Here is a 26,213-nt window from a genome sequence, read left to right as displayed (position 1 = left end):
CCATTTGAAATATAATAATTTAACCACAACAATCAAATATATGATAGAAACAATAAATCCTGAATAGATATTACGAGATAGTTGTGAGGCGGCCTCTGTGTTGTTACCGTGACTCTTATTGTGAAATAAAAATCACACTGATGACCCTGAAAATCACTGAATTTAGGACTCAGTGCAGTTAGAAGACACATGTACTGTTAATCTGTAAGAAACTAGAATAAAAAAGGATTTAATGACGTGATTATTGAGTGTTACATGAGTGACAACATGGTGGGTTGATGCCTCGTGGCAGCCATTTTGTAAAGATGCCTCCCTCATGGATGGTGTCGCTGGTGTTACCTTCCTCACAGGTGACATCAGTTCATAAACAAGATGAAGAGTTCATGTCTGTGTTTTCACAGAGTCAGTGAGTTCTGGAATATTGTGTTTCTGAGGTTAAATGTTAGAAGACTGAGTCTGTTTTAAGATATTTTGTCCTTCAGAAGTGGATGTTTGTGTAGAAACACCCAGAACAAACATACATACATACTCTCACTGGGTCCTGTTGGTACCGGCAGGGACAGAACTGTCTTGAAGTTCTTGTATTTTAACTGAGTATTGAACATTTATGTGACTCGAGCAGCAGCTTCTTCACCACACAGCTGTAACGTTTTGTGTTCATTCACCTTCAACACAAACAGTTTTACGTCAGAGTCTTTTTTTATCCCGATGCGTCATCGTCATTGAGTTTGACAACACGTCACTGAGTCCTGTCCTGTCCCGATCCGGTCCTCAGACTCTGCTGGACCTCGGAGCGTCTCCGGACTACAAGGACAGCAGAGGACTGACTCCCCTGTATCACTCCGCCATGGTGGGCGGCGCCCCCTACTGCTGCGAGCTGCTGCTGCAGGACCACGCCACCATCGGTACGGAGGCTCGCAGGGCCAATCCAGCTGTTATCATACACTGTCACCTGTGTGTGTGTGTGTGTGTGTGTGTGTGTGTGTGTGTGTGTGTGTGTGTGTGTGAGAGAGTGCGAGTGTGTGTGAGAGATGACACCACTGCTGCCTTTTAGACATCAGACTGTGGTTGCTTTTTTTATTTTGGAGCTTTGTGAGAAAAACACTGCTGAAAGAATTGTTGTTGTCATGGTTTCAGGAATGACTGATGAGAACGGATGGCAGGAAATCCACCAGGTGACACACACACACGCAGACGCACAGACGCACACACATCAATCCATTTAAATACCTTGCCTATATAATTATGATTTGTGTGTGTGTGTGTGCAGGCATGTCGCTTTGGTAACGTGCAGCACTTGGAGCACCTGCTGTTCTATGGCGCTGACATGAGTTCCCAGAATGCATCGGGAAACACTGCACTGCACCTCTGTGCTCTCTACAACCAGGTAACTGATGAAAACAGGTTGTTCTCTCATCAGTTCTGTGTGTCATGTGCTTTTATTTTGAAGTTAAATACAATTATTGTTGCTGGTTTTGCAGGACAGCTGTGCCCGAGTGCTGCTGTTCAGAGGAGCCAATAAAGACATCAAAAACTACAACAACCAGACTGCCTTTCAGGTAAAAGAACAAAACTACCAGCCTAAAAAATAGAAACTACAATATCAGCCTAAAAAACTACAACTACCAGACATTCATTCCTCCTGTTTGTGTGATAAAAACTCAGCAGCTGTTTCAGAAACAGATTTAAAGATTTTGTCTTCAGTAAGAACCGATGATGGAGTCAGACGGTGTGTTGTTGAGTCCTTATGAAAAACAGAATAAAGGCCGTCCTGCTCTTTAACGGGAATATATCAAAAGGCTAATGTCTGATATGTGTGTGTGTGTGTGTGTGTGTGTGTGTGTGTAGGTGGCGATAATTGCTGGGAACTTTGATCTGGCAGAAATCATCAAGATCCACAAAACCTCTGACGTTGGTGAGTTGGCTGAGAGTGTGAACACACATTTAAATGGTGTGTGTGCGCACGTACAACAGTAGCTGGTGAAGTTAACTGTGTGTGTGTCTTTCTGTGTGTGTGTTTGTGTGTGTGTGTGTGTGTGTGTGTGTGTATATATGTTTATATGCGCCCAAGTAGTTCCCTTCAGAGAAACTCCATCCTACACGAAGCGTCGCCGAGTTGGCCAGACCAGGACGTCGGCAGGAAACGGTCTGTCCTCTCCTCGCTCTCTGATTCGCTCAGCCAGTGACAACGCTCTGGAGAGCCCCGCCTCCTCTCCTGGCCCCTCCCTCCAAAGCCTGGAAACACACCACGACACGCACACACACTCACTACGACGACACACACGCCGCCTCAGGTAAGAACGCACACACACACAAAAACAGAATTCAATCATTTACAAACAACAAAGTGTTCCTGACACCACCTGTCTTACCTCCACCTGTCTGTCTCTACCTGTCTTACCTCCACCTGTTTGTCTCTACCTGTCTTACCTCCACCTGTTTGTCTCTACCTGTCTTACCTCCACCTGTCTGTCTCTACCTGTCTCACCTCCACCTGTCTGTCTCTACCTGTCTCACCTCCACCTGTCTGTCTCTACCTGTCTTACCTCCACCTGTTTGTCTCTACCTGTCTTACCTCCACCTGTTTGTCTCTACCTGTCTCACCTCCACCTGTCTGTCTCTACCTGTCTTTCCTCCACCTGTTTGTTTCTACCTGTATCATTTCCACCTGTTTGTTTCTACCTGTCTCACCTCCACCTGTCTGTCTGCAGCCCCAGCGGCGGTGGCGGCCATGTTGAGACCAGCCCGCCCTCCTCCCCTCCCCTCACCCCTCAGATGAGGAAGAGGAGGCTGTACAGCGCCGTGCCGGGTCGCACCTTCATCGCCACGCGCTCCCACGTGCCCCAGGGGACGGGAGAGATCCAGCTGCACCGAGGAGAGAGGGTCAAAGGTCAGACAGGCTGGAGGAGACGTGATGACGCCATGCTGGTGTAGATCTGCGGAGGTGACACTCACTCTGTGTGTTGTGGATCTACAGTTCTGTCTATAGGTGAAGGAGGGTTCTGGGAGGGAAGCGTTAAAGGAAGAACCGGGTGGTTTCCTGCCGACTGTGTGGAGGAAGTCCAGATGAGACAGTACGACCCGCGACTGGGTGAATAATCACTGCAGATATTTATAGATTATCTCACGACGTCCGTCTGTGACCGAGCGTCACTCTTCTACATGATGTATGTCTGTGTTTCAGAGACGAGGGAGGACCGCACCAAGAGACTGTTCAGACACTACACTGTAGGGTCCTACGACAACTACACCTCCTACAGGTACGACACCGTCACTACACCTGCTGCAGGTACTACACCGTCACTACACCTGCTGCAGGTACGACACCGTCAGTACACCTGCTGCAGGTACGACACCGTCACTACACCTGCTGCAGGTACCACACCGTCAGTACACCTGCTGCAGGTACCACACCGTCAGTACACCTGCTGCAGGTACCACACCGTCAGTACACCTGCTGCAGGTACCACACCATCAGTACACCTGCTGCAGGTACGACACGAGACTGTAGATCATATTTATCACGTAGAGATAACATGTCATGAGTCGTAACAATGAAAAGATCAGAATCTTCTCTTAAAGGCTGAATAATAAACTTCATTTGTCGTGCACAAGTTCTTCACAAAGAGATAAAAATTTGATTTATTTATACAAGCAGATTTTACAGATCTACAGAATCTTCTGTCCACAAATTTCACTGCGTAGAAACAATAATGACATGACAGTAAATTAACACTCAATATAGAAAATAATGAATTAAAAAAATATGTATATACACAAACATATACAGTTAATAATAAACATGACTTCTACATATACTTCAGGTATTCACTGGTTGAATGTAACTAATTACATTATAATTATGTACTTTGTTTACTCCACGACATTTATCTGACAGCTTTACAGTTTTTCTTAAACCCCAGTGTGGTGTGAGTACTTTTACTAAACACTTTTTAATGTGAATATGTTGTGATAAATGTGTATTTGTGTGTTTTAGCGACTATGTGATCGAGGAGAAGACGGCCGTGCTGCAGAAGAGAGAGAGCGAGGGATTTGGCTTCGTCCTCAGAGGAGCTAAAGGTAGAAAAGAGGGATGGATGGATGGATGGATGGGTGGAGAAGTGGTGGGTGTTCGGAGGTGTTGGTAAAAAGAAGGATATTTAAAACAGAGTGAAATCTTTAGAGGACAAGCGGTGAAACTCCTCACGCCTGCGCTGTTTCATAATAACGACAGATTCTTAAGTACTAGTAACAGATTTGAACGTTTGTCGGCTTCAGTTTGTATTTATCTTCACTCTGAATTTAAAAATGTTACTGTAAAGATCTCCTGACATTTACAGCAGCACAGGAAACGTGTATAAGTCCAGTCAGACCTCCTCAATTTGGTTTGGTTTGGCTCCTAATACTACGATTCCCATGATCCTCGGCTGTTTTTGTTGCAACGGACAGGAAGTCAGTCGGAGGTGAGAATCTCAGCTGCAGCAGAAACAGAAGACAGAAGAATCAGTGAGTTAAACTGCTGCTGCAGCCAAACGACTCAGTTTGTTTGACTTCTGTTGTTTCTGTGTCTGGTGGTGATGGAGAGAGACATATTGTATTGATCCTGTTTGAACTGTGTCATGAATCACACACATCGTGTGTGATTCAGTTCAAACAGGATCAATACAATATGTCTCTTCATCACTACCAGACAAACGTTATTCTGAATCAGCTGGAGAAAAGATGCTGCTCTGTAGTCTGGTGCTGCAGCAGAGCTCGTCTGTCTAACGAAACATTTTGGACCAAACTCCATTCAAAAATCTGTCGTTTTATGGTCCGGCTTTATTTTTTTACGGTAAAATCTGCAGTTACATCATCACAAAGAATCTTCTCTGACTCCCTTCGATTGTCATTTAGTCAGTAACATTAACTCACCTGTGACGAGGTGTTTGACACAGACGGACACGTGTTGACTAACCTCTGCCTGCTCTCATCTATGATCGTGAAAACAGCCTCCCGGACCGACTGATTACTCCACGTGACGTCCTGCATGAATAACAAATCAGAGGGATTGTAATTTATTCCTCTGGAGTCAGACATGAAAATGGTTCTGAGGTAACAATGAAGAGCTAATGTGTCTGTTCTCGCTCTGACCGGCTGACCTGCAGCTGTGACAAACAACAGAAGATTAAACACGTGCAGAACGTTTCATTTAACCTGCAGCGACCTCTCCTCATCTGGAGACGCTCTTTTGTTCTGACGATTGAACCGGGACGGTTCAGAACTCTGTCACCTCACGATGAGTTCACAGAAAATAAATATTCTCTCTCGGCAGGTTTAATCCTGTTGGAGCGTCCGTCTTTAAATGATTTCTTATTCTTTTTTTCCATTTAAAGCCGAGACCCCCATTGAGGAGTTTGCCCCCACCCCGGCGTTCCCCGCCCTGCAGTACCTGGAGTCAGTCGACCAGGGGGGCGTGGCCTGGAGGGCGGGGCTACGGACTGGAGATTTCCTCATAGAGGTAACAGCTATCTTCTAACCTTATGACATCATTAGATCAACCTCTGGTGTTCTCACCTGTCTGTCTGTCTGTCTGTGGTCCAGGTGAACGGCGCCGACGTGGTGAAGGTGGGACACCGGCAGGTCGTGTCTCTGATCCGTCAGGGAGGAAGTCGGCTGCTGATGAAGGTCGTCTCTGTTTCCAGAAAATCAGAATCCAACCTGATCAGGAAGAAAGGTTTACTTCACTTTCTTTAATTCACCGTCTTCATGTTGTGTTCAGAGATAATTCTTGTTTTAAGTTTTATCACGACCTCACCTGAGAGTCACTTCAGACATATCCCATGATCCCACGCTTCTTTTGTCTTTGTGTCCACTGAGACCTCTAGTGGCAGAAACTACAAACTACACGTTGAAATAAATTAGTCTTTATTAATTATCGTATGGTAGAATTTACAAACAAAAACTGTGATTCCACTGAAGTCTGAAGATTGTGTTTGTCTCTGATGTGTCTCTGTTCACTCTCCAACTCTCACCTGACTGGTTGTTCTCTTGTAGCTCCGCCCCCTCCAAAACGAGCACCCAGCACCTCGTTGACTCTCAGGTCCAAGTCCATGACGGCTGACCTGGAGGAGATAGGTAAAGCAAACACACACACACACACACACACACACACACACACACACACACACACACACACAGCGTGCAGAGTTAAGTCAAACTGTAGGAGTGTGTGTTGTTGACCTTTGCTCTGTCTGCAGCCAGGAGGAGACGCATCGGTGAGTCACATGATGTTTGTTGTTGTTTACGTGTTCTCTGTGTTGTGATGTCACACTGCAGTGATGATGATGTCAGTCTCTTGGCATGATGTTGAACTGATGTTGCGATGATGTCATGCTGTTTACGTGACGTAACAGCCGGGCCGTAGCCGACATCACTGAACACGGGTCATCACCAGTGGTGGAGGAAGTACTCGGATACTTTAGTGAAGTACAAATACTCTGTTTCAAGTAAAGTGAAGTCAGCAGACGTACCTGAAGTATGAGGAGTCACTAATCTGTTTGCTTCTTCTGTGAGACTGTGACTCATTTCAATTCAGACTCAAAACGTTTATAATAATTAAATAAAGATGTTTTTCGACGCCTCCGTGTCTCTGCGGTCCGGCTGACTGATGTCATGATGCGTCACGTTGCTGTGGTTGTGGTCTTGCTGTGACATCACGAGGCTTCGTCTGGTGACGGGTGTTTGTTGATCGTGTCGGTGTGATCGTGTCTCCTCCTGCAGAGAAACTGGATGAGATGTTGGCCGTGGGTCAACAGGAAGTCGTGCTGAGGGCGCGTCCGGCAGACGACTTCAGAGCGGCGACGGTGAAACAGAGACCGACCAGCCGACGCATCACACAGGCCGAGATCAATGTGAGACGAGTGTTTAACCAACAGAACGCACCTGAACGCATCACGAGACTCGTGACGACCACAAGGCTCCATTAATCATTTAATAAATCATGATCAGTTTCCACCATGTTCTCTTGTGAACTGCAGCCTCATTCTGTATCTGTGTGTGTGTGTGTGTGTGTGTGTGTGTGTGTGTGTGTGTGTGTGTGTGTGTGTGTGTGTGCAGTCCTTGTTCGAGCGTCAGGGTCTGGTTCCGCCCACAGCACCAGAGAAGAGCACCATGGCTTTACCCCGAGGAATGTCCAGAACCAAGAGCTTTGGTGAGACCCACACACACACACAGCTGGTGTCACTGATGTTCTGCTGGTTTGTTTTTTATGGTTTGAAGATGAACTGTGAGTTTCCCGGGCTGCGAGCGCTTTAAAGGCTAGAACTGCTTGAACAGAAACGCTCGGTCCAAATGTCTCAGTCATCAGTCGCTTTATCTCACCTTTAACATCTTCACGTCTCCATGGTTACCACTGCAGGCACACCTGAGGACGACAGGATCTCGGCTCTGATCAATGAGAGTCGGTTTCCACGGAGCTCCTCGCTGACGGACAGCTTCATCCCTCCTCCTCCTCAGCAAGCTCCGCCTCCTCCTCCATCTGCCTCCTCCACCTCCACCTCCCCGCTCTTCCTCCTCGACTCCGGCCCGCCACCTTCCTTCCTCCCCCCTCCTCCCCCGGCTAGAGGGGAGGGGCTGACCCGGTCCAGCTTTAAACCAGGGGCGGAGCCGAGGCTCCAGGAGCTCTCTGATTCGCCATCGAGGAGCCACGCCCACGCTGAGCGTCAGAGGAAGGCGAGGTCGATGATCATCCTGCAGGACACGCCGCCGCCGCTGCAGCCTGACGCACATGCCGCCGCCACGCACACGCTGCACACCGCCACGCACACTGCAACACACACGCTTCACACCGCAACACACACCTCCACGCTCTCTCTCCACAGCACCAGCCCCGCCCTCGGGCACTCACCGCTGTCACGCCGCCGGGGACGACCAATAGAAAACCCTTACGCTAACGTGGGACAGCAGGCCGCGCCTTCCAAGCCGCAGAGGAGGAAGTCACCTTTGTTGAAACAACTTCCTGTTGAGGAGCAGGGTCAGGACCGCTCACACGTGTTTTCTTTCTCATTCTGTCAGTTACATTTGTGTCTTTCTATTAAATTTCCATTAAGCAAGTTAAATTAAAATACACGTTTCCTCTCTTTGCTTGCAGGAACTTGTTTCCATGCGCTAAATTAAGAAACAATCTAAAGTTGCAGTCAGCTGAACGTGACGTCTGTCAGTCTGACCCGTTTGGTTTTTTTTTAGGTCTCGGAATGAAAGATCACGATCCGACCAAACTGGAGCTGCCCGGCAGCCCCAGCAGGGCGGAGCTGTACCAGCAGCAGGTTCTGTCAGAGCGGGCTCGGGTTCAGGGCCGCAGGTCGTCTCTCTTCCTGTCTGTGGAGGGATCCGGCTCTGAGAACCAGGTGCCCCCCCTCCTCACTCAGAGCCATTCGATGGACGACCTCGGAGAGCTTCCTCCTCCGGCGCCGGTCCTGTCGCCCTCACCGACACCGCACACCTTCCTCCACCCGCTGACGGGGAAACCTCTGGGTACGTCTGACAGATGTTCCTTCACCTTCACTAACTCAGACGATGATAATACAAGGAGCTGAATAAAAGCACTGCTGTCTTTCCTCTCCTCAGACCCGTCCTCTCCACTCGCCCTGGCTCTCGCTGCACGAGAACGAGCGCTCACCGCTCGCACGCCGAGCCCAGAGCCTCGAATGAAACACGCCTCTGCCTCCACCACGCCCATCCCCACCCCGGCTGCCAGCCCAGAGGGCAGACACAAGCGCACCCCTATCACCACCCCGCAGAGCAGCCCCGAGCCACGGTCCAAGCGCACCACCCCTCAGACGAGTCCTGAGCAGCGAACCAAGCGCACCACTCCCCAGACCAGCCCCGAGCTGAGGCATAAACGCATGACTCCGCCCTTGTTCCCTGATGGACAGGTGGAGCGGCCAGAAACAGAGGGAGGAGTGACCTCACCTGCAGGCCCCTCCCCTGAGCGCTGGAAACCCACCCCCCTGCCAACGCTGTCCAATGAGACTCACGCTCTGATTGACAGGCGCAGGAGCCTCACAGTGGGCAGTTCGGAGGAGGAGGGCGGGGCTTACACAGTTACACTCCCACCGGCCTTGTTGTCATCCAGTGACGAGGAGACGAGGGAGGAGCTTCGCAGAATTGGCTTGGTAACTCCACCCCCTGCTTTTGCCGCTTCTCCTGCCCCTCCTCCCCCATCCTCCCTCACCTTGTTGCCACGGCGAGGTGGGGAAGGAGGAGGAGGAGGAGGAAGTGGTCCTGATTCTTTAGGCAGACAAGGAGATGAGGAGGAAGGAGGTAACGAGCGGCTCCACGACAGCTCCTCCTCCCCCAGCTCGCTCCCTCCCTCCATCACCTTGGCCTCCCCTCCCGCTCCACCTTCCCCCTCCTCCCCTCCTGCTGCTCATCCTTCCCCCTCCTCCCCCGCCACCTCCCCAATAGCTCTGAAGCCGCGCCTCCGTTCACCCATCGGTCGGGGCCGCTCCTCTCTCCGGGACCCGTTACTGAAGCAATCATCCGACAGTGAGCTCCTCCCGTCTGCTGCGTCCTCCTCCTCCCCCTCCTCCCCACTCTGCTCCTCCCCGACCAGCGGAGGTGGCCGACAGCCGCGCTACCTGTTCCAGAGGAGGTCCAAGCTGTGGGGGGGCGGGGACGACCGGGAGGAGCGGCGAGGCCTCAGCCCAGATGAAGGGGGAGGCCGTCCGGCGGCACTGGGCGGTCAGGGATCCGGGTCAGCCGTGGATCTGACCAGCCGCTCGGCGTCGGCTCTGGAGCTGAGCGGCCGGGCCGGTTCTGGACTGGATCTCGCTAACCGGCTACAGCTGCTCAACAAAGACAGTCACTCTCTGGGGGAGGAGCCAAGTCCCCTCGACCCGGGCAGGAGGTCACCTGTAGGAGGTGCCAGGTACGACAAACTGTGTGTGTGTGTGTGTGTGTGTGCGTGCACATTGTAACCACACCTGTTGTTTGTGTTGTTGCAGATGTTTGGACAGTGGAGTGACTAAATCGTAGGTTTTTATCTCCGGTAAACATTTTCTCGTTATCGCTCAGAGATTCGCTAACAGCGAACTAACACGCAGCTTCTCCGCCGACGACTAACTACTGAATGTTTTAAATAACGATCGTATCCGTCTTTTAAACCTTCGATTGAAAGTTTGTTACAGTTCAGTCCAGTGAAACTTTACAACCACGACAAGACATTTTGACGAGAGGCAAGAGACGTATAAAATAAAATAATGAATTTATCATAGTTTCTATTATTAATTTAAATATTTTAATGAGAATGAGAATATTTAATCTTTAAAAATACCTCAGTCACAATGAAATATATACTGAACAAGTTTACAGAGAGGAAGAGCGAGAGACAACATACGTTTCATTAGATTAAAAAACAGAAGCTGTCATCAGTTCTGTTCTCCTGGTACCGAGGCCCGGCAAGCTTTGTGTTGTTCAGCATGTTGTGTGCATGAAGCTCCTGTGCAGTGTTTTGTATAGAAGAGTTTGAGCAGTGATGACTTATTATTAACCTTCATGTTGATCTGTGCTGATGTTAAGCTGCAATCAATAAATATCCAACATATCAACTTATCAATAAGCATTTCAGCAGCCAGCATGAACTGATAACTAACTTCTTGGTCTTCTTCATCCATTATTGACTTTAAAAACATGTTGGCTTCAGAATAATATTATGAATGTATAGACGAGCGAGTGATTGAGACAAACAGGAAGTTTAAGTTTTAAAATGATGTTGATCAGAAGTTGGAATATTTATTATTTATTAGGGAACAGAAGTATTTTAACTTCATCACGAGGACGGATGACGACACATTTGATGATGATGAAACATCAAATGCACATTTTAAACCTTCAGCAGAGAATAAAAATGATTTTAATATTATCATTAATGTTTTTAGTCATTTTAATTAAAACGAGACGTTTCATTTGTCCGCTGATTTTAAAATCAGGACACTGATGTTTCTACAGTTACTATGAATTAAACCTGCTGCAGTGAATCAGGAGGCGGAGCTTAACGAGCCGTCAGTAGAAACATTAGCTGATAACTACGTAATGTGACGTTTATGTGATATATAAACCGTTTGTCGTGTTGCAGGTTGTTCTCCAGTCTCGGTGAACTCCACACCATCTCCCAGCGAGGATACGGCGCCAGTTACACCGTCAGACCAGGAAGCCGCTACCCCGTCACCCGCCGGAGCCCCTCCCCCTCTCCCTCCCCATCTGATAGGTCAATAGGGATTTCCTCCCCCTCTGAACGGCCGGACCTGAGCTCGGGTCGCGGCCTCACCATCCTGAAGTCGTCCAGTCTCAGTCTCCCCTCAGAACCAAAGGAGGTTCGCTTTGTGATGCGAAGCGCCAGTGCACGAACCAGGTCCCGCTCGCCCTCCCCTTCACCCCACGCCTCCCCCTGCCCCTCCCCGGTCCTCAGCGGGCCCCTGCTGGCCCTGAGGCCTTGGAGGCAGCGGCCCCTCAACTTGTGGAATAAATACGACGTGGGGGACTGGCTGGAGAGCGTGGGCCTGGCCGAACACCGCCAGCGCTTCCAGGAGCACGAGATCGAAGGCTCCCACCTCCCGGCGCTCACCAAAGACGACTACGTGGAGCTGGGCGTCACCAGACTGGGACACCGGATCAACATCGAGAGGGCGCTCAGACAGCTGCTGGATGGTTCTACTTGACCCCTCATCTCTGATCATCAACCTCTAGACATCCTGAACTGTGACCTCATAACCCCTGACCTCGGGTCAGACACTAGGCCATCTCTTTGACTAGGATATCTTAGCAGTGACTGAATCTTTAGACCTTTTTACCAACACTGAGCCCAGATCTCTGAGTGACGTCATCACGTTTTGTCTGGTCGGCTCTTCGATCGGCCTCGAAGGACTCGTAGCTCCAGCGTCTGTGTCCAGCGTTCGTTAAAGACTCCAAGATTTAGTCTGACCTCAGTCGTCTCACACCTCGTGTGTTCACGCCGGATAAATAAAGACAACGGATGATCCACAGTCATCATTTTTAAGGTTCCTGGTAAGAGTCTGCTAGACAGGATGAAGCCAAATTCTCCAGCATTTTGATCTAAAAGTACAGAAATATTATCACAAACCTTCAAATGTTTGATTCACAACATATTGTCCCTCTTCAGAAGCTCAAAGATGGAGCGCTGAATATTGAACAGCTGCTATTTTGAAAAGAAAATGCACGCAGAGCCGTCACAGCAAAACGCGCTGATATTCAGGAAGTTACTAAATGTTAATTATCCTGAAGTAGCGACATCACACATCGCGTTAACAAACTCGGGTCACTCGATTTCCCAGAACACCAGCTCGCCAGTTTAGCAATACTTAAACTTTCAAGCAGGAGAAAAATGGCGAGCTGCCCAGGACCCGAGAGAACAGCTGATAATAATATCGCGTATCGTAATATCTGGGCAGGACAACATTACAATTAGCCTGATTAAGACACAAGCTAATTATAATGTTTGATAATCTGTTAGCAGTGACTCGTTGGAAGGTTTGCCTGTAAAAAGACATAAAAATAATCTGTTCAGTGGAGTTTATTAAAAAGTGTTGGCGCCTTAAAATGTTCCCTTCAGTCTGTAACGTCCTGTTTAAGCTAGCATACTGCTGCGTAACGTAGCCGTTAGCCGCTTCGCACGGTGTTCTGCAGCGCTACGTTAGCATATAGCATCCTGGACACAGAGCGTTGCTGCCAGTCTGAACAGGTGATGGGACATCGATCGAACAGCTGATCAGACAAACGATGATGATCCAACGAGACGGGTCGTTTCCTTCGTGCCATTCTGCTTCCCCAGACGAGTTTAGCTGGACTTTTTGCGAGCGGCGCTGGACGATTAGCGAGCTAGCTTAACAACCGGAGATTAGCTGAGGATGTTTCTGTCCTTTCACAGAAAAGTTTCTTGTGACTTCTTTCTTTTTTTTGTTTGTTTTGTTTTGTTTTTTCCAAATATCACTCATGAAGAATTTGTGTTTCTTTTTGAGTTCGTTATCTTAATACCGATCATTTAGAGTTTATGAATAACAAGTAATAATAACGTGGTGGTGATGACTTACAGAGTTTATAATAGTTTGGACAATGATTTTTGAGTTCCTTATGATTTGACAATGAGTTGAATTTCCAGGTCGTTTCGGTGATGTGTTGGAATTCATGATGATTTGTCAATGAGTGTGACCTTGTGCTGATGTGCTGTGTTTCAGGGAGAGCTGCAGCAGAGCTCCAACTGTAAACCTCTCTGGTTTCTAACCTGCGTACTGAGGGCTCACTGTACATGGTGCTATCTGTTTAAAGCCATCTGTACAGACGAAACCTTCCTCCCTCCCCTCTACACCTCCCACACACCGACACCTGATCGATTAGGTTCACCCTGCTAACGTAACTCCCCCGATAATCAATCAAGTGTGGCTGTGCCTGCCATCGCTCTCCAGGAACAGGCCATATATGGAGTGTCCTCGCTGCCATATTGGGGATTTCTTCCCTGCCATATGTGGAGTTTCCTCCAGACCATATATAGATCTATAGAGTTTGTACAGAGTTTAAAACGGGACATTAAAGTTTTACTGGACGTTCACGTGAAGCCGGACAATTTGTTTTTACGATCTGAGATGCGGTCGTACTGAAACTCATTCTGAATTAATCTGACGTGTTTCTGCCTTAAAACGTCTCAGATATTTTGATTTGTTTGAACTTTGACTTTAGTCGGAGCTCCAGGTGCCACTCAACATTTTCACTGGTCGCACCTGAAATTTAGAAGTTCACCTTTTAAACAGTTGAGGTTGTTTCTACGGAAGCCCCGAGGGACAAGTGAAGATTTATGACATTTATATGGTGAAACATTTTCTGAGTTTCTGAATCTAAATCGTTTTCTCTCATGAGAGCTGGAGCTGAACAATCTTTTCATGTTCCTTCAGTTTTTTCTTAATTTAATATGTGAAAAAAAGAAAACATTTGTGGAAAACAGAGTTAAAACATTAAAAAGGAGAATTCATTTTAGTTTTTTTTAGGAAGATTTTTTTTTTCAACTCGGTTTGACACAAAAAATTATTTTACTTGAGAGTAAAAACATTTAAGAGTTTTTTCTCCACTTGCTTTCACACAGAAACCAACAAAATTCCTTCATTTTTATCAGTTTTAACACATGAACAACTTTTATTGAAACATTTGTAAAAACAGGTGAAAATGTTTTTTTCACAGGAGAATTCATTTTATTTTTATTTGTGTTCATCTGTGAAACAAAGAGAAGAAATTCAGTTTCTTTATCTTCAGGAATATTTTTTCACCTGTTTCCACAAATGTTTCAATAAAATTCTTTCATGTGTGAAACTGATTTTACTCCAAAGTTAAATTATTTTTTGTGAGAAACAGAGTTCAAACAAATAAACAATTCTCATTTTTAATGTTTTAATTAAAAGTTCCTGATTTTTTTTCTACATGTGAGAAACATTTTTTAGAGAAACTCAAATTAATTTTTTTCACATTTTCCTAGAAAACAATTAGATCACCAGAAAAACAGTCTTCACCTGAGAGATGACCTGATCGACGTCATCGTTCAGTCAATAAACATGAAGTCAGTTTCATTCAAACAGCCCGAAGTTAAAAACCACGTCTGCCTCGACAGACGCGTCTCACCTTCTTCACCTGAAGGAGTAAAGACTTCTCAAATATCCGGTCCGACCGCATTATTAACAACATTATTGGGCAAAATTCTTTAAAAACGTCGCTCCTTCGTCCGTCTGATGCAGAGACAAGTCCAGGATGTGTTAGCCTAGCTTAGCACAACGACTGGAAGTGGATGGCAACTGTTAGCCTGGAGGTGTAAAAATACACCTTCCAACAGGGAAGCTGTCTGATTTACATGCTGGATCTTGTTTGCTGGCGAGCTGAACGCGGTTCGAACCCATCACGAGGACGATGCTAACCGCTGCTAAAGCTAACGTGTCTCCAGACGACTCTGAAGGTGGAAAGTGTTTTTATTTATGTATTCAAACTTTTTCCTCTGAATATAAGTCAGGAAGCCGAGTTAATAGCGAGCGGTCGACTCTGGAGGGAATAGTTTGCCGTCGCTGCTACAGCTCCCTCTCTCAGTTTTAACTTCCTTCAGTGAACTTGTTTCTGATCCGATCTGATCCACCCGCCATGTTTCCCGTCCTCTCCTCTCTGATTCCCCTCTGAAGCACAATCAACGTTACAGTGCCTGTTTCCACGACGACAAACGTTCTGCGTTTATCCAGCTTTTCTCAGACTTCTGCACCCGAACACGAGCCGAGTCACAATCACGAATCCCAAAGTTGTAAAGTTCACGGCGCCCTCCGACGGGAGCGAGTCTCAGAGCACAGAGGTGTAGAATGTAAAGTCTATGTACAGCACATGACAGTAGACTCTATAGTCTGTATAATATATATTACCATAGAATGATGTAGCTATAGTGTAACATGTAAAGTATAGTAGACAATAAAATGTAAAAAGTCATATTTTGGTAGACTGTAGTCTATAAAGTCTTTATCCACGTGTGATATTCAGTCTGTGAGCAGCTACGCGTCACAGTGAAGAACAGTTCAGCACAAAATGAACAAAGATCATGATGTTCGGTCCAACTCGTCCTGGTACCGGCGCCGGGCGGGCTGAAGCTCACAGTCTAATTCAGCTCGTTCACGTTTTGGACACATTCAGTGTTTCGGCAGCGTTGAAGCTCGACGTCGAGATCGCAGCATGATGTCGGCGTTCAGTCGTTGTGATCCACCGTGACATCACGAGCCTCGCCTCCACTGGTACAGAACCACAGATATCGGATCAGCCGGTAGACAAAGTGCTTACAGATGCCTTCAGCTGCACAGAGGTCACATCCACAAACATGACTCTGGTAGAGGAAGTGTGTGTGTGGCTGTCAGCACCGAGTGAATATCACGTGTCACATATATACTGTATGTATAGTATATATATTATAATGGACTATAGTCTACTGTACAGTCCTCACAGAAGGAGACGAGGGCTGTCGCTTTCTCTGCAGTGTAACAATACAAATCAGTGATGGGGAGGTCATGTGACCTCTTAACCTCTGACCTCAGGTCCCCGCCGGGAGTCCCCCTGTACACTAACATACACATGAGGTCACTCACTTGTAGGATTTCTCAGCCAATCAGAAACACAACCAGCAAATCTGCTGCTAAAAGTCTCATCTGTGACACGAAGTGAGGACAGTGATGTTCCTCCACTGAGGAAAGTAGTTCCGTCTTTATTTGAGCCTAAAGTAGAGAACCAAACGCAGCCTGAAGCGTCCTGATACAGAAACACACACGTGAACTGAGAGTTTGAGCAGCTTCAGGATCAGAGCAGCTCAGGTGTGCTGATCATGTTAGCATGCTAGTTAAACACTTAAAGGAACAGTTCGACCAAAATCAAAGTTCAGTTCTTATCTCCTAAACAGCTGAAGACATCAGACGTCTCCTCACAGCTCGTCTGCTGTGATCCAAGTGTCCAGAACTCCAGAACACAAACTGATGTGAAAAGACCGTTTCAGACGGGGTGCATGCAAACACGTTTAGCTTGGCAGCTAATTGTTAGCGTTTCTGCTTAAAACACGGTGTAAACGTCTTCTCAGATCAGTTTGTGATCTCGGAGCTTCTGTAAACTTGGATCTCAGCAGACAAGCAGTACGCAGACATCTGATGTTTGTTTGTTTTCGATAGATTTTCAGGTTTGGGTGAACTGTTCCTTTAATTACTGAGCCAACGCGAGTCGCTCTGCTAGCAACACGTCCTGCTAAAAGGTTGAGTGAAACCTGGGCAAGAAACTCAAAGTGTTTGCTAAAAATTAATGCAAGACCATTCAAGTACAAACAGTGTAATGTTTACAGAAAACTGCCATGCTAATCAAGCTAATTGCTCGTAATTAGCCTGCCTATGCTCATCACCAAATGCTACAAAATGGAGGCTACCGGTGTTGCTAGCTGTTCTGTCTCGTCTACGGTTCTTCACCTCTGACTTGTTAGTTTCTGTATGAGGACTCTTTGTTTTTTTTCCTGAAGCTAAATGTATGCTAGCTAACAACAGCTGAAAATGACATTCATATAAATCACTTCTGACTGGTTTTTAGAAAAATTCTCCCCCAAAGAGAAAATATGTGTTGCTAATTAGCAGTGGTTGAAAGTAAGTGAGCATATAAGCCACAAGACCCTGAGGTCACTTTACATCATGCTAGTTCTGCTAGCGCTCTGCTAGTTTACTACTTCACTACATTAATGTGAAGTATGCTAGTTGACATTAGCTCCACCGAGAAACACTTTATTATTAAGCAGTGCGACACAGACAGTAGCCACGAGTACTTTTACTTTTTATACTTTAAGTACGTTTTGTTTGTTGTTGCTTTTGTAACTTTTACTTTAAAAAGATGCATTTTTTAAGAATTAGCCACCTGTTGAATTCTAATCCAAACAAATAGGAGGCAGCAGATCATCACAGTAATCAGTGAATGTAGCTCCGGTTAGCTTAGTTAGCTGTGCAGCTAGCAGTTGTAACTTGGAGCGGCAGGGCAGTGTTAGTGTTTACATCGCTACGGCGAGCTAGCTCGTTAGCCTGCTAACTTCAGTATCTCAGCAACAACGTCATGAAGTCAACACTGTATTTTTTCACATTCTGTTGATAATTTATTTAATTTTTGAATGTTTGACTTAAATTCCTACATACTGCACCTTTAAGTGAACTTTTAAAAGCAGGAATTTTAACTTGTAATAGAGTATTTTTATAACTGATTGGAATCCTTCTTCCACCACTGCTAATTACAAACCATAAGACAGACACAAAATGGCCGAGTGTTAACGAAAAGTACAGAACCCGACTGATGGTAAGAAGAAGATGGAATAAAGAGCCAAAATGGCCGCCACTGCTCATCTGACTGTTGACCGACTTCATGGTGACGCCTCAGCTTCCTGCTGATTGGCTGAGAATCCTGGCTTTCTAACCTGCGTGTGAAACCTTCCTCCTCCTCCTGATATTCACCTGGTTATAATGGTTTTATGGTTACCCTCCTCTTCCTCTTCCTCCTCCTCTTCCTCCTTTCTAGCTTCCTCTTTTTACAGTATGTTTGTAGTTTCTTCTGGAGTGAGTGGCGTGTGTGTACTTCTAGTTTTTTTTCTTCTTCCCTTTTCTAAAAACTGAAGAGCACACAATGACAACCGATGAGCTCTGCAACGCAACAGATTGTAATCTTTATAATAAACTGTCATTTATTACGAAGTTAACGCTCGGCCTTCACGTGTGGTTCTTTCACAATAAGAGTCGGCGGGTTCATGACCTCTGACCTCTGGGCTCGTTTGGACATTAACGCTTTGGGCCGAGTTAATGAGTGACGAGCTTCTTCTCCTGAAGAACAAACACATTCTGATGTTTTCTGTCCGACACACTGAAGTTATGATCATCAGGTTTAAAGCAACTTTTCTTCCTGAAAGTGAAATAAAAGAACTGATCCTCTCTCATCTGCACGATCAATATGAAGCTACAGCCAGCAGCTGCTTAGCTTAGCTTAGCCTAGCTTAGCTTAGTTTAGCTTAGCTTACAGAAGAGGGGCACTACATGTTGCCGCCATCATTAAGAATAAACATTTAATGAATATCAATAAAGTTGACAATGTAAAACATTAATATGTCGTCTTTTGTAGTGTTTTACTTGATCACACGTTAAAAGGATCATACAGAAGTGTTAAAATGCTCTCTGACAGTGATCAATAATCAATAAAGATGATGACAACAACTCTGCTGGAGTGAATATGAGCAGAAGTTCTGAAGTATGTTGTTGATGGTTCAGGTCCGATCAGGAGACGTGGTTCTGAGCCCGTGTGGATCTGAGGTTCTGTTGTTTTGCTCTCAGCTTGAGATCTGCAGAAAAATGTCGTCTGACAGGACGAATGTCTTCACGCTCGCAGAATCTTTCAGCAGGATTTTTGGGACATTCAGTAAACCAGAGCTGCGACCTGATTGGCCGTTCACCTCCTCCTCCTCCTCCCCGCTCGCTCTGATTGGCTGGTGGACTTTTGACCTGCTGCTGTTTAATGATGAGCTGAAGGGTCGAGGACACTTTGTGGACGGAAAACACAGAACAGGTAGGCTGCTCACAGTGTGTGTGTGTGTGTGTGTGTGTGTGTGTGTGTGTGTGTGTGTGTGTCGTCTCTGCTCAGTCGTTAAAACGTTAAAATGCTGTTTATTGTTTCTGTTGATTGTTAATCAGTGATAGAAAGTAACTAAGTACATTTACTGCACCAGAGTTATTCACTGTACTTTTACTTCACTACATCTGTCTGACACACTGATGTGTTAATGTGTAATCAATACTTTTACTTTTTCATTCTCTAAGTATACTTTGCTGGGAGTATTTATAAGTACTGTTTTGTCTGCAGTGTTTTCACAATGTGGTGTTTGTACTTTTACTGAAGTTAATATCTGAGTACATCTTCTGACTCAATGATCATTTATTTATCTGGAGGTTTTGATACTGTGTCAGAGCTGAAATACTCAACAGTCAAACTACTTTCACTTTCACCAAAGTAATGTTTTAACACCTTTATTTAAGTACAAGTAAAACGTATTTATACACATATTATATAAACACAGTGAGTCGGCATAAAAACATAAAAACACACATCGTTGGATCGTTGGACTGTACCGGCGCCGCTGCTGCAGAATCACTGACGGACGACAATAAAACTAAAAGTTCACGTGTTGGAAGAGAAACTAAAGTGAGACTTGAGAGGAGACGAGCTGGAACATGATCATCATCTGATTAACAGTTTTAGAAAATCTCACAGAGCCGACCGGACCTCCAGGTGGAGCGCCGGGCCTTGAAGCCAGTTTCCAACATAGTGGTCAGACGGTGTGATGACATCATCAGGTGAGTCACGGCGGCCCAGAAGACTGTTTCCTGTCAGCTGACGTCGTGACTCGGTTCACTGTCAGATTAAAGATTAAATCATGTCATCACTGTTCAACTGAGCCGGGAGCTAAACAGGAAGTCAGCCAACTCAGTCGGTTCAAACAGTCTGCAGCACAGAAGATCTGGGTCGGGTCGGTTCTGACACCACTGAGCAGCTTCACAGGAGCCAACAGGCTCCTCCTCCTGCACAGTGTAACGTCACTGAGCTAACGGCTAACAGAGTTTTTCTTCAGAGGATCATTCAGTGTCAAACTGTGACGACAAGTTTCTCTCCTGGTTTCACATTAAAGCCGGTTTAAAGCTGCATCGTCGCCCCCTGCTGGAGTTCAGTCGTCAGGGCCCGGTATCGTTCAGGAACCAGAATCACAGTCAAGGATCTGATCGGTACGAGCTGCAGGAACAAGAGAAGTTCCCTGTCGTGGGATGAATCAAATCCTAAGTCTTAAATCTCTACCTGCCCCAACAAGTTGGCAGAAGTCTGAGTTCTTTCAAAATAAATTCCACATTGTGAGTCATCCGACCCGTCACAGTCGATCAGTACTTCCTTGTTGGTCCAGTCAGACGCTTCTGGACTTTTACACGAGTGTTTGATTTAAACTAAACGTCTTCCCTACTTCATCATCTGACTCAGACTTCCTCTGCTGATTATTTAAAGAAGCGGCTGACTGGAACATCATCACTGCTGAAACTGTCTCAAACGGAAACGAAACACAGTTTACGATCAGACAAACCTTCAGTCACACTGAGGCCACTTCAGACGGCTGCAAACCGTAAAAGACAGAAAAGAAAATCAGCTCCAGAACTTTGGATCATTTTCCTTCATCGAGCTGAGAGGAAGGTTTGATGATGTTCCATCATTTACTATAAAAATTATTTTCTTTGACATTTTATTAATGTTTCCTTCACGTGTCGTAGTTTTTATTATTTGCACTGTATCTTCATATTTACAGTGAACAAACATTTATACAAACGTTCTGCTCAAATAAACTTTTTAGTTGTATATTCTTCACTTTGTGTAACAGTAAAACATGTTTCTGGTCCTAAGATCATTTTTAAGTGTTTGTTACGTTTTATGTCTTAAATTAATTTATTTTCTGTCCTCATTTCGTGGATGTTTGTCTAAAAATAACGTCTTTTATTTCTCGATATTATTTGTGATGATTAATCGACTTTTGAATTAATCACCAAATATTCAGAATCGTTTACTCGAGTGCAATTTTTATTTATTTTTTTATTTTATAACGCAGTCGAACGTCCCGACTGTCAGAACTGAACATCTTTGGAAACATTTGAGGAAACTCTGACCTTTTCCACCGTTTTCTGACATGTTATGAACCAACAGCTGATCAGCAGATTGATCACAGTTCATTTCATCATCAGCAGCTTCATCTGCACCTGTTATTGTACGTTTGATGTTTTTGAATCATCTGCTGTCTGACACGTGAAGTCGGGACGTTCATGTGGACCAGAGATGGATCAGAACCCTCTGAGATGTGTCGGTGGCGTGCAAGCCAACCTGGACAGGAAGTGTAAACCGTCTCACACCACAGCGCCGCTTGCAGTGGGTCATCTTCGTTATAGAACATCTCTGTGTGGATGCAGCACACCGCAGCATCCCAGTGTGTTTGTGGAGGAAGTGCCGGATCAATGAACACGTTTTACTTCCTATAAACTCTTCACAATAAAAGTCCACTGTTGTTTAGTTATTTAAAAGCTTTTGCTGTGAAGCAGCAGAAGCAGGAAACGTTTGATTTCCACCAGCAGGAACTTCACACGACGTATAAAACCCAGAGGACGTCTGATCTTCACTCTCTGTGAGTGTTGCACAAGTGATGGAAAAGGAAACACGTGCAGGTTCTGACCCGGCTCGCAGGAAAGTGCTGCAGCAGGGTTTGTGTGGATGATGATGTCAGGATGCAGCAGGACACTGAACTGTTAGAGACACGATCGATGTTTTCACCCCACATGTTTTCATTCCAGCTGATCGGTGTGTGTCGCTGTCTGCTGTCGCTCCTGCAGACTGACGGAGATGCTGTCGATCCCAGAACTGATCAGGAAGAAGAGAGACGGAGGCGCGCTCACTGATGAAGACGTCAGAACCTTCATCCAGGCCGTGACTCAGAAAACCATCCAGGACTGTCAGACAGGTACAAACAGGAAACTCTGCTGACGTCAGACAGACAGGTAGACGCTCTGCTGACATCACTTCCTGTTTCTAAACCTGTTCTGTGTTCAGGCGCCATGCTGATGGCGATCTGGCAGAAGGGAATGATCAACACAGAGATCGTTACCCTGACCAGGGAGATGATGTCATCAGGGGAGGTGCTGTCATGGCCAAAGGAGTGGGCGGGGCTTGTTGTGGACAAACACTCAACAGGCGGTGTGGGCGATAAAGTCAGCCTGGTGTTAGCGCCTGCGCTAGCTGCCTGCGGCTGTAAGGTAAACACACCTGCACACACACCTACACACACATCATACCTGCTACCTGATGATGTCATAACCTCAGGTGACCTCGTGTGTCTGACAGGTGCCTATGATCAGTGGGCGGGGCTTGGCTCACACAGGAGGAACTCTGGATAAACTGGAATCAATTCCAGGATTCAACATCAACCAATCAGCAGCTCAGGTGACACAAACCGCTCACCTTCACTATACGACCTGTTTACAGCAATCGGCGTGACGTGATGCACACACCTGAAACGTCTCCGCCTCAGTCTGATGGAACTGAATCTCATTCAGATCCTCTGATGTTCCACTGCAGCGTGACTTCGATCAGCTCGTCCTTCGGTCAGAGCCGACACACGTCTGTACTGTATCAGTGATTGCTGGTTGAATATCGATTGATTTTACAGATCCTGGAGATCTTGACCTCGGTGGGCTGTTGCATTGTGGGTCAGACGGAGCTGTTGGTTCCTGCAGATCGAGTCCTATACGCTCTGCGGGACGCCACCAGCACCGTGGACAGCCTGCCGCTGATCACTGGTACTGACCCGTGTTCACTCTGTGTTGGTGTTTTAATCTCATAGCGCACAATTAAAAGTTAACTGCAGTGCAGTTAGCTCGCAGCTAATTAATCTGCTGTGTTCCTGAGATAACGGTGCCGCTCACAGTCTGACTCATTACATCTGAACTTGCTGCTGCTGTTTCAGGTTCTATCATCTCAAAGAAAGGCGCCGAGTCTCTGACGGCTCTGGTTCTGGATGTGAAGTTTGGACGAGCTGCTCTGTATAAAGACCTGGACAGCGCTAAAGAGCTAGCACAGTCGTTAGTAAGTCAATTAAACATTAATCAAGATGATCTGATTTACTGTAAAACCAGCTAGATGATGATGATGATGATGAAGATGGTGATGAAGATGATGGTGTTATTTCAGGTGAGTGTAGGAAACGGCCTGGGTATTCGTACGGGGGCGGTGCTTAGCTGTATGGACGGTACGATTGGTCGATGTGTGGGCAACAGTCTGGAGGTGATGGAGTCTCTGGAGACGCTGAAGGGGAGAGGACCCGACGACCTGATGGAGCTGGTCACCACGCTGGGTAACGACTTTAATCTGAACCCTGAAGTTCTCTCACGGTCCGATTACAACAATAAGACGCAGATATTGATCGAATTCAGTTTATTAGACTCTGATCTAAACTTAAATATGAACGTCAGACTTACCACAACGGTCCAGAGTCCAAGGTGACGTGTTCTGGTTCTGGTTCTTTTTGTCTGAAACCAAAAAAATATTCAGTTTAATTTCACTGAAGACAAAAAAAAGCAGGAAAAATCTGACAACTGAGAAACTGGAGTAAGAAAATATGAAACATCTTTAGTTGAAAGACGAATTAAACGATTAATTGATTGATTGATTGATTGTAAAAACAGTCAAAGACAGAAATCGTCTCAGTTGGTTGATCAATATTCTGTCAGTCGACTTTCATGACAATTCAAGTTACTGTAGGTACCTTAGGTATGTTATGACATCAGAGCTGCAACAAGCGATCATTAGCAAAGTTGATCTTTTTTTTCAATTAATCGATCAGTTGTTTGATCAATAAAATGTCAGAACATGGTGAAAACTGCTGCTCACCGCTTCTCAAAGTCCAAGATGACGTCATCATGTCTCGTTTTATCCTGGAATCACAGAATCATGACTTTATTTAAAAATACTCAAATTGAATAACTGATTATCAAAATAGTTAGCAATTAATTTAATAGTTGGCAGCTAATCAATTAATTGTTGCACCTCCAGGTATCAATAACTAAATGTCACAGAGCTGCGACTAAGAAGACTGTTTGTGAGATAGATTTCTATAAAATGTCACTGTCAATTTAAAATGTCTCATTTTGTCCAAAACAGCCCAAAATGTACAGATATTAAATTTAATGTTTGAGGTGTTTTACTTAAAAATACAGAAATAATTACCAAAAGAATCAAAAAATAATAATTCAGTTATATCTTCTTTAATGTGCAGATATTCTGTTTTAATGTGTCTATAAAACATTCAATTAATATTTTCTGAATTTTGAACTGTTGTTGTGAAACTCAGTCAAAAACTAAAAGAAACTGTGGTGAAGGCTTTTAACTGTTCAGACCTTTAATAAATAATTAGCTAATATATTCATCATGAAATAATTGGTAGATCAATCAGTGATGAAAATAATGATTATTTACAGTCGCGAAATAGTTGTAAATTAATGAATTAACTCTTTGTTTTAGCTGTCAATGTAATGATATATGGCGGATATTAGCAACGTTAGCTTATAAACTGACTGCGGTCATTAGCAGCTAGCTTAGCAGTACAAGCTAATGTTAGCATGACGGTTCGCTTCTGTAGCGTCACAAACTGACGAACAACAACAGAAACATTTTAAAACACATCGAGAGAAACATTCTGATGAACGTCACAATGTCTCTGTGTGACGACTGTTTGTTTTATCAACAACAGACAGCATCCAGCTAGCTAACTAGCTAGCTAACGACGCGAACGTTAGCTCCATCTGTTGTTTACGTGTCTGAGGAGCTCGCGCACCAAACTCCATTCACTTTTTACACCGTTTAGTGCAGGTGCGGCCGGAGGTGAGTAGTTCAGGAAATCCGGGAAAGCGCACAATCTGCGGCACAAATATGGAGCCGATGGCTAATTCAAAGGTCATGGGACAGTGGAGTGTCTGCTGCTGGTCTTCTTTAAATTAATTTCTTCATCAGTTAATTAAATTAAATGTCACTTTGGTATATATGATCATCAGATCACTATCTAAACATTCACAATCAACCAGTAATGCAAGACCTGTTGTTGCTGTTTCTGTAGGCGGGTTGCTGCTGCTGATGACCGGCCTGGTGTCCGACCAATCAGAGGGCAGGAAAAAGATTTCTGACGCTGTGATTGGTGGAGCAGCTCTGTCCAAGTTCCAGGCCATGATGGAGGCCCAGGGCGTGGCCAATGAGACGGCTCGGTCGCTGTGCTCCGCCCACACAGAAGACTACAGCGCCCTGAGGAGGTCCGAGCACCAGAGGGAGCTGAAGAGCCCAGCAGACGGTCAGATATTAATCATATGTCTTATTGATTATCAGGTGACTTATATCCAAGATGGCTGCAGATAGATTATTCATAATCACAAAATTTATGTCACAAATAATGTCTTAATTTACTAAAATGTAAATGTCTGTCTGTCCGTCAGGTGTAGTCCTGGACGTGGACGGTTTGGTTTTAGCTGAAGTGCTTCATAAATTGGGGGCGGGGCGATCAATGGCCGGAGAACCTGTCAATCACAGTGTAGGGGCGGAGCTACTGGTGTCAGTGGGTCAGAGGGTGAAGAAAGGTGAGACACTGATGATGATGATGGTGATGATGATGCGCTCAGGGACATCCTCCTGATGATTTGTTGTGTTTCCAGGCGTCTCCTGGTTGCGGCTCCATTATGAGTCTCCGGCTCCGACTCCAGACCAGATCCATCGATTAGAGAAAGCTCTGACTCTGGGAACCGACAACGCTCGAACACAACAAAAACAGACTCTGGTGAAAGAGCTGCTGCTACCTCGTTAAGTTTGTATGCCCGTACAGACCTTTAATGACTGTAATGTGTTGGCGACCACTCAGTGTTTACAACGTTCACGATGACGATGCCTTAAAACATTTGCCTAAAAGTTTTCTGATTGCTGCTGAGATGAATAAAAAGACTTGATTATAAACGTCTCTTTTCTTGAGTTTGTGGGTGGCCCTGAACACAACACGTTTGTAGATATTTTGCAGGTATTAAATTCAGGACTATTTCCAG

At 45.6% G+C, this 26,213-nt stretch overlaps 2 protein-coding genes and 1 long non-coding RNA gene across 15 annotated transcripts in view; 2 read left to right on the top strand and 1 right to left on the bottom strand.

Moving 5' to 3' along the window:
- shank3b (SH3 and multiple ankyrin repeat domains 3b) overlaps positions 1-16,003 on the top strand; it is a 36,506-nt gene extending 20,503 nt beyond the window's left edge. For 3 of the 9 annotated variants that reach the window (XM_037121669.1, XM_037121664.1, XM_037121665.1), the window contains 21 exons: positions 776-905; positions 1,138-1,175; positions 1,271-1,387; positions 1,482-1,559; positions 1,849-1,915; positions 2,072-2,294; positions 2,712-2,890; positions 2,978-3,091; positions 3,185-3,260; positions 3,998-4,080; positions 5,376-5,500; positions 5,584-5,716; positions 6,037-6,117; positions 6,240-6,257; positions 6,763-6,893; positions 7,099-7,192; positions 7,400-8,014; positions 8,227-8,514; positions 8,608-9,910; positions 9,987-10,013; positions 11,117-16,003. In XM_037121669.1, the coding sequence (XP_036977564.1) occupies positions 776-905; positions 1,138-1,175; positions 1,271-1,387; positions 1,482-1,559; positions 1,849-1,915; positions 2,072-2,294; positions 2,712-2,890; positions 2,978-3,091; positions 3,185-3,260; positions 3,998-4,080; positions 5,376-5,500; positions 5,584-5,716; positions 6,037-6,117; positions 6,240-6,257; positions 6,763-6,893; positions 7,099-7,192; positions 7,400-8,014; positions 8,227-8,514; positions 8,608-9,910; positions 9,987-10,013; positions 11,117-11,699 (4,503 nt within the window). In that variant the 3' untranslated portion in view covers positions 11,700-16,003. Of the gene's footprint in view, positions 1-775; positions 906-1,137; positions 1,176-1,270; positions 1,388-1,481; positions 1,560-1,848; positions 1,916-2,071; positions 2,295-2,711; positions 2,891-2,977; positions 3,092-3,184; positions 3,261-3,997; positions 4,081-5,375; positions 5,501-5,583; positions 5,717-6,036; positions 6,118-6,239; positions 6,258-6,762; positions 6,894-7,098; positions 7,193-7,399; positions 8,015-8,226; positions 8,515-8,607; positions 9,911-9,986; positions 10,031-11,116 lie in introns of all 9 variants that reach the window. The other 6 variants (XM_037121666.1, XM_037121670.1, XM_037121672.1 and 3 more) reach the window with 6 other exon arrangements.
- LOC119032554 lies at positions 4,163-25,362 on the bottom strand. 2 transcript variants are annotated; one of them, XR_005078936.1, is made up of 8 exons: positions 25,226-25,362; positions 24,025-24,068; positions 23,613-23,663; positions 6,015-6,104; positions 5,798-5,883; positions 5,557-5,700; positions 4,958-5,025; positions 4,163-4,476 (listed from the first exon to the last, which is right to left on the bottom strand). It is a non-coding gene; the product is annotated as an uncharacterized LOC119032554 (long non-coding RNA). The 2 variants fall into 2 exon arrangements; XR_005078937.1 differs by lacking the exon at positions 24,025-24,068 and having other exon boundaries at positions 25,226-25,243.
- On the top strand, positions 19,108-26,127 carry LOC119032513 (thymidine phosphorylase). Of its 4 annotated transcripts, none has more exons than XM_037121811.1 (10): positions 19,108-19,125; positions 21,972-22,099; positions 22,189-22,391; positions 22,480-22,578; positions 22,805-22,934; positions 23,102-23,220; positions 23,326-23,488; positions 25,247-25,474; positions 25,617-25,757; positions 25,833-26,127. In XM_037121811.1, exons 2-10 carry the CDS (start codon positions 21,982-21,984, stop codon positions 25,979-25,981), a joined length of 1,350 nt encoding a protein of 449 aa, XP_036977706.1. In that variant the 5' UTR covers positions 19,108-19,125; positions 21,972-21,981; the 3' UTR covers positions 25,982-26,127. The 4 variants fall into 4 exon arrangements, with proteins under 4 accessions (XP_036977706.1, XP_036977703.1, XP_036977705.1 ...); XM_037121808.1 differs by lacking the exon at positions 19,108-19,125 and adding an exon at positions 19,379-20,790; XM_037121810.1 differs by lacking the exon at positions 19,108-19,125 and adding an exon at positions 20,854-21,766.
- The last annotated feature ends 86 nt before the right edge of the window (positions 26,128-26,213 follow it).

The sequence above is a fragment of the Acanthopagrus latus genome, chromosome 14 (genome assembly GCF_904848185.1).
Source record: "Acanthopagrus latus isolate v.2019 chromosome 14, fAcaLat1.1, whole genome shotgun sequence".
In the NCBI taxonomy this organism is placed as follows: Eukaryota; Metazoa; Chordata; class Actinopteri; order Spariformes; family Sparidae; genus Acanthopagrus; species Acanthopagrus latus.
This window is presented reverse-complemented; position numbering and strand designations above follow the sequence as displayed.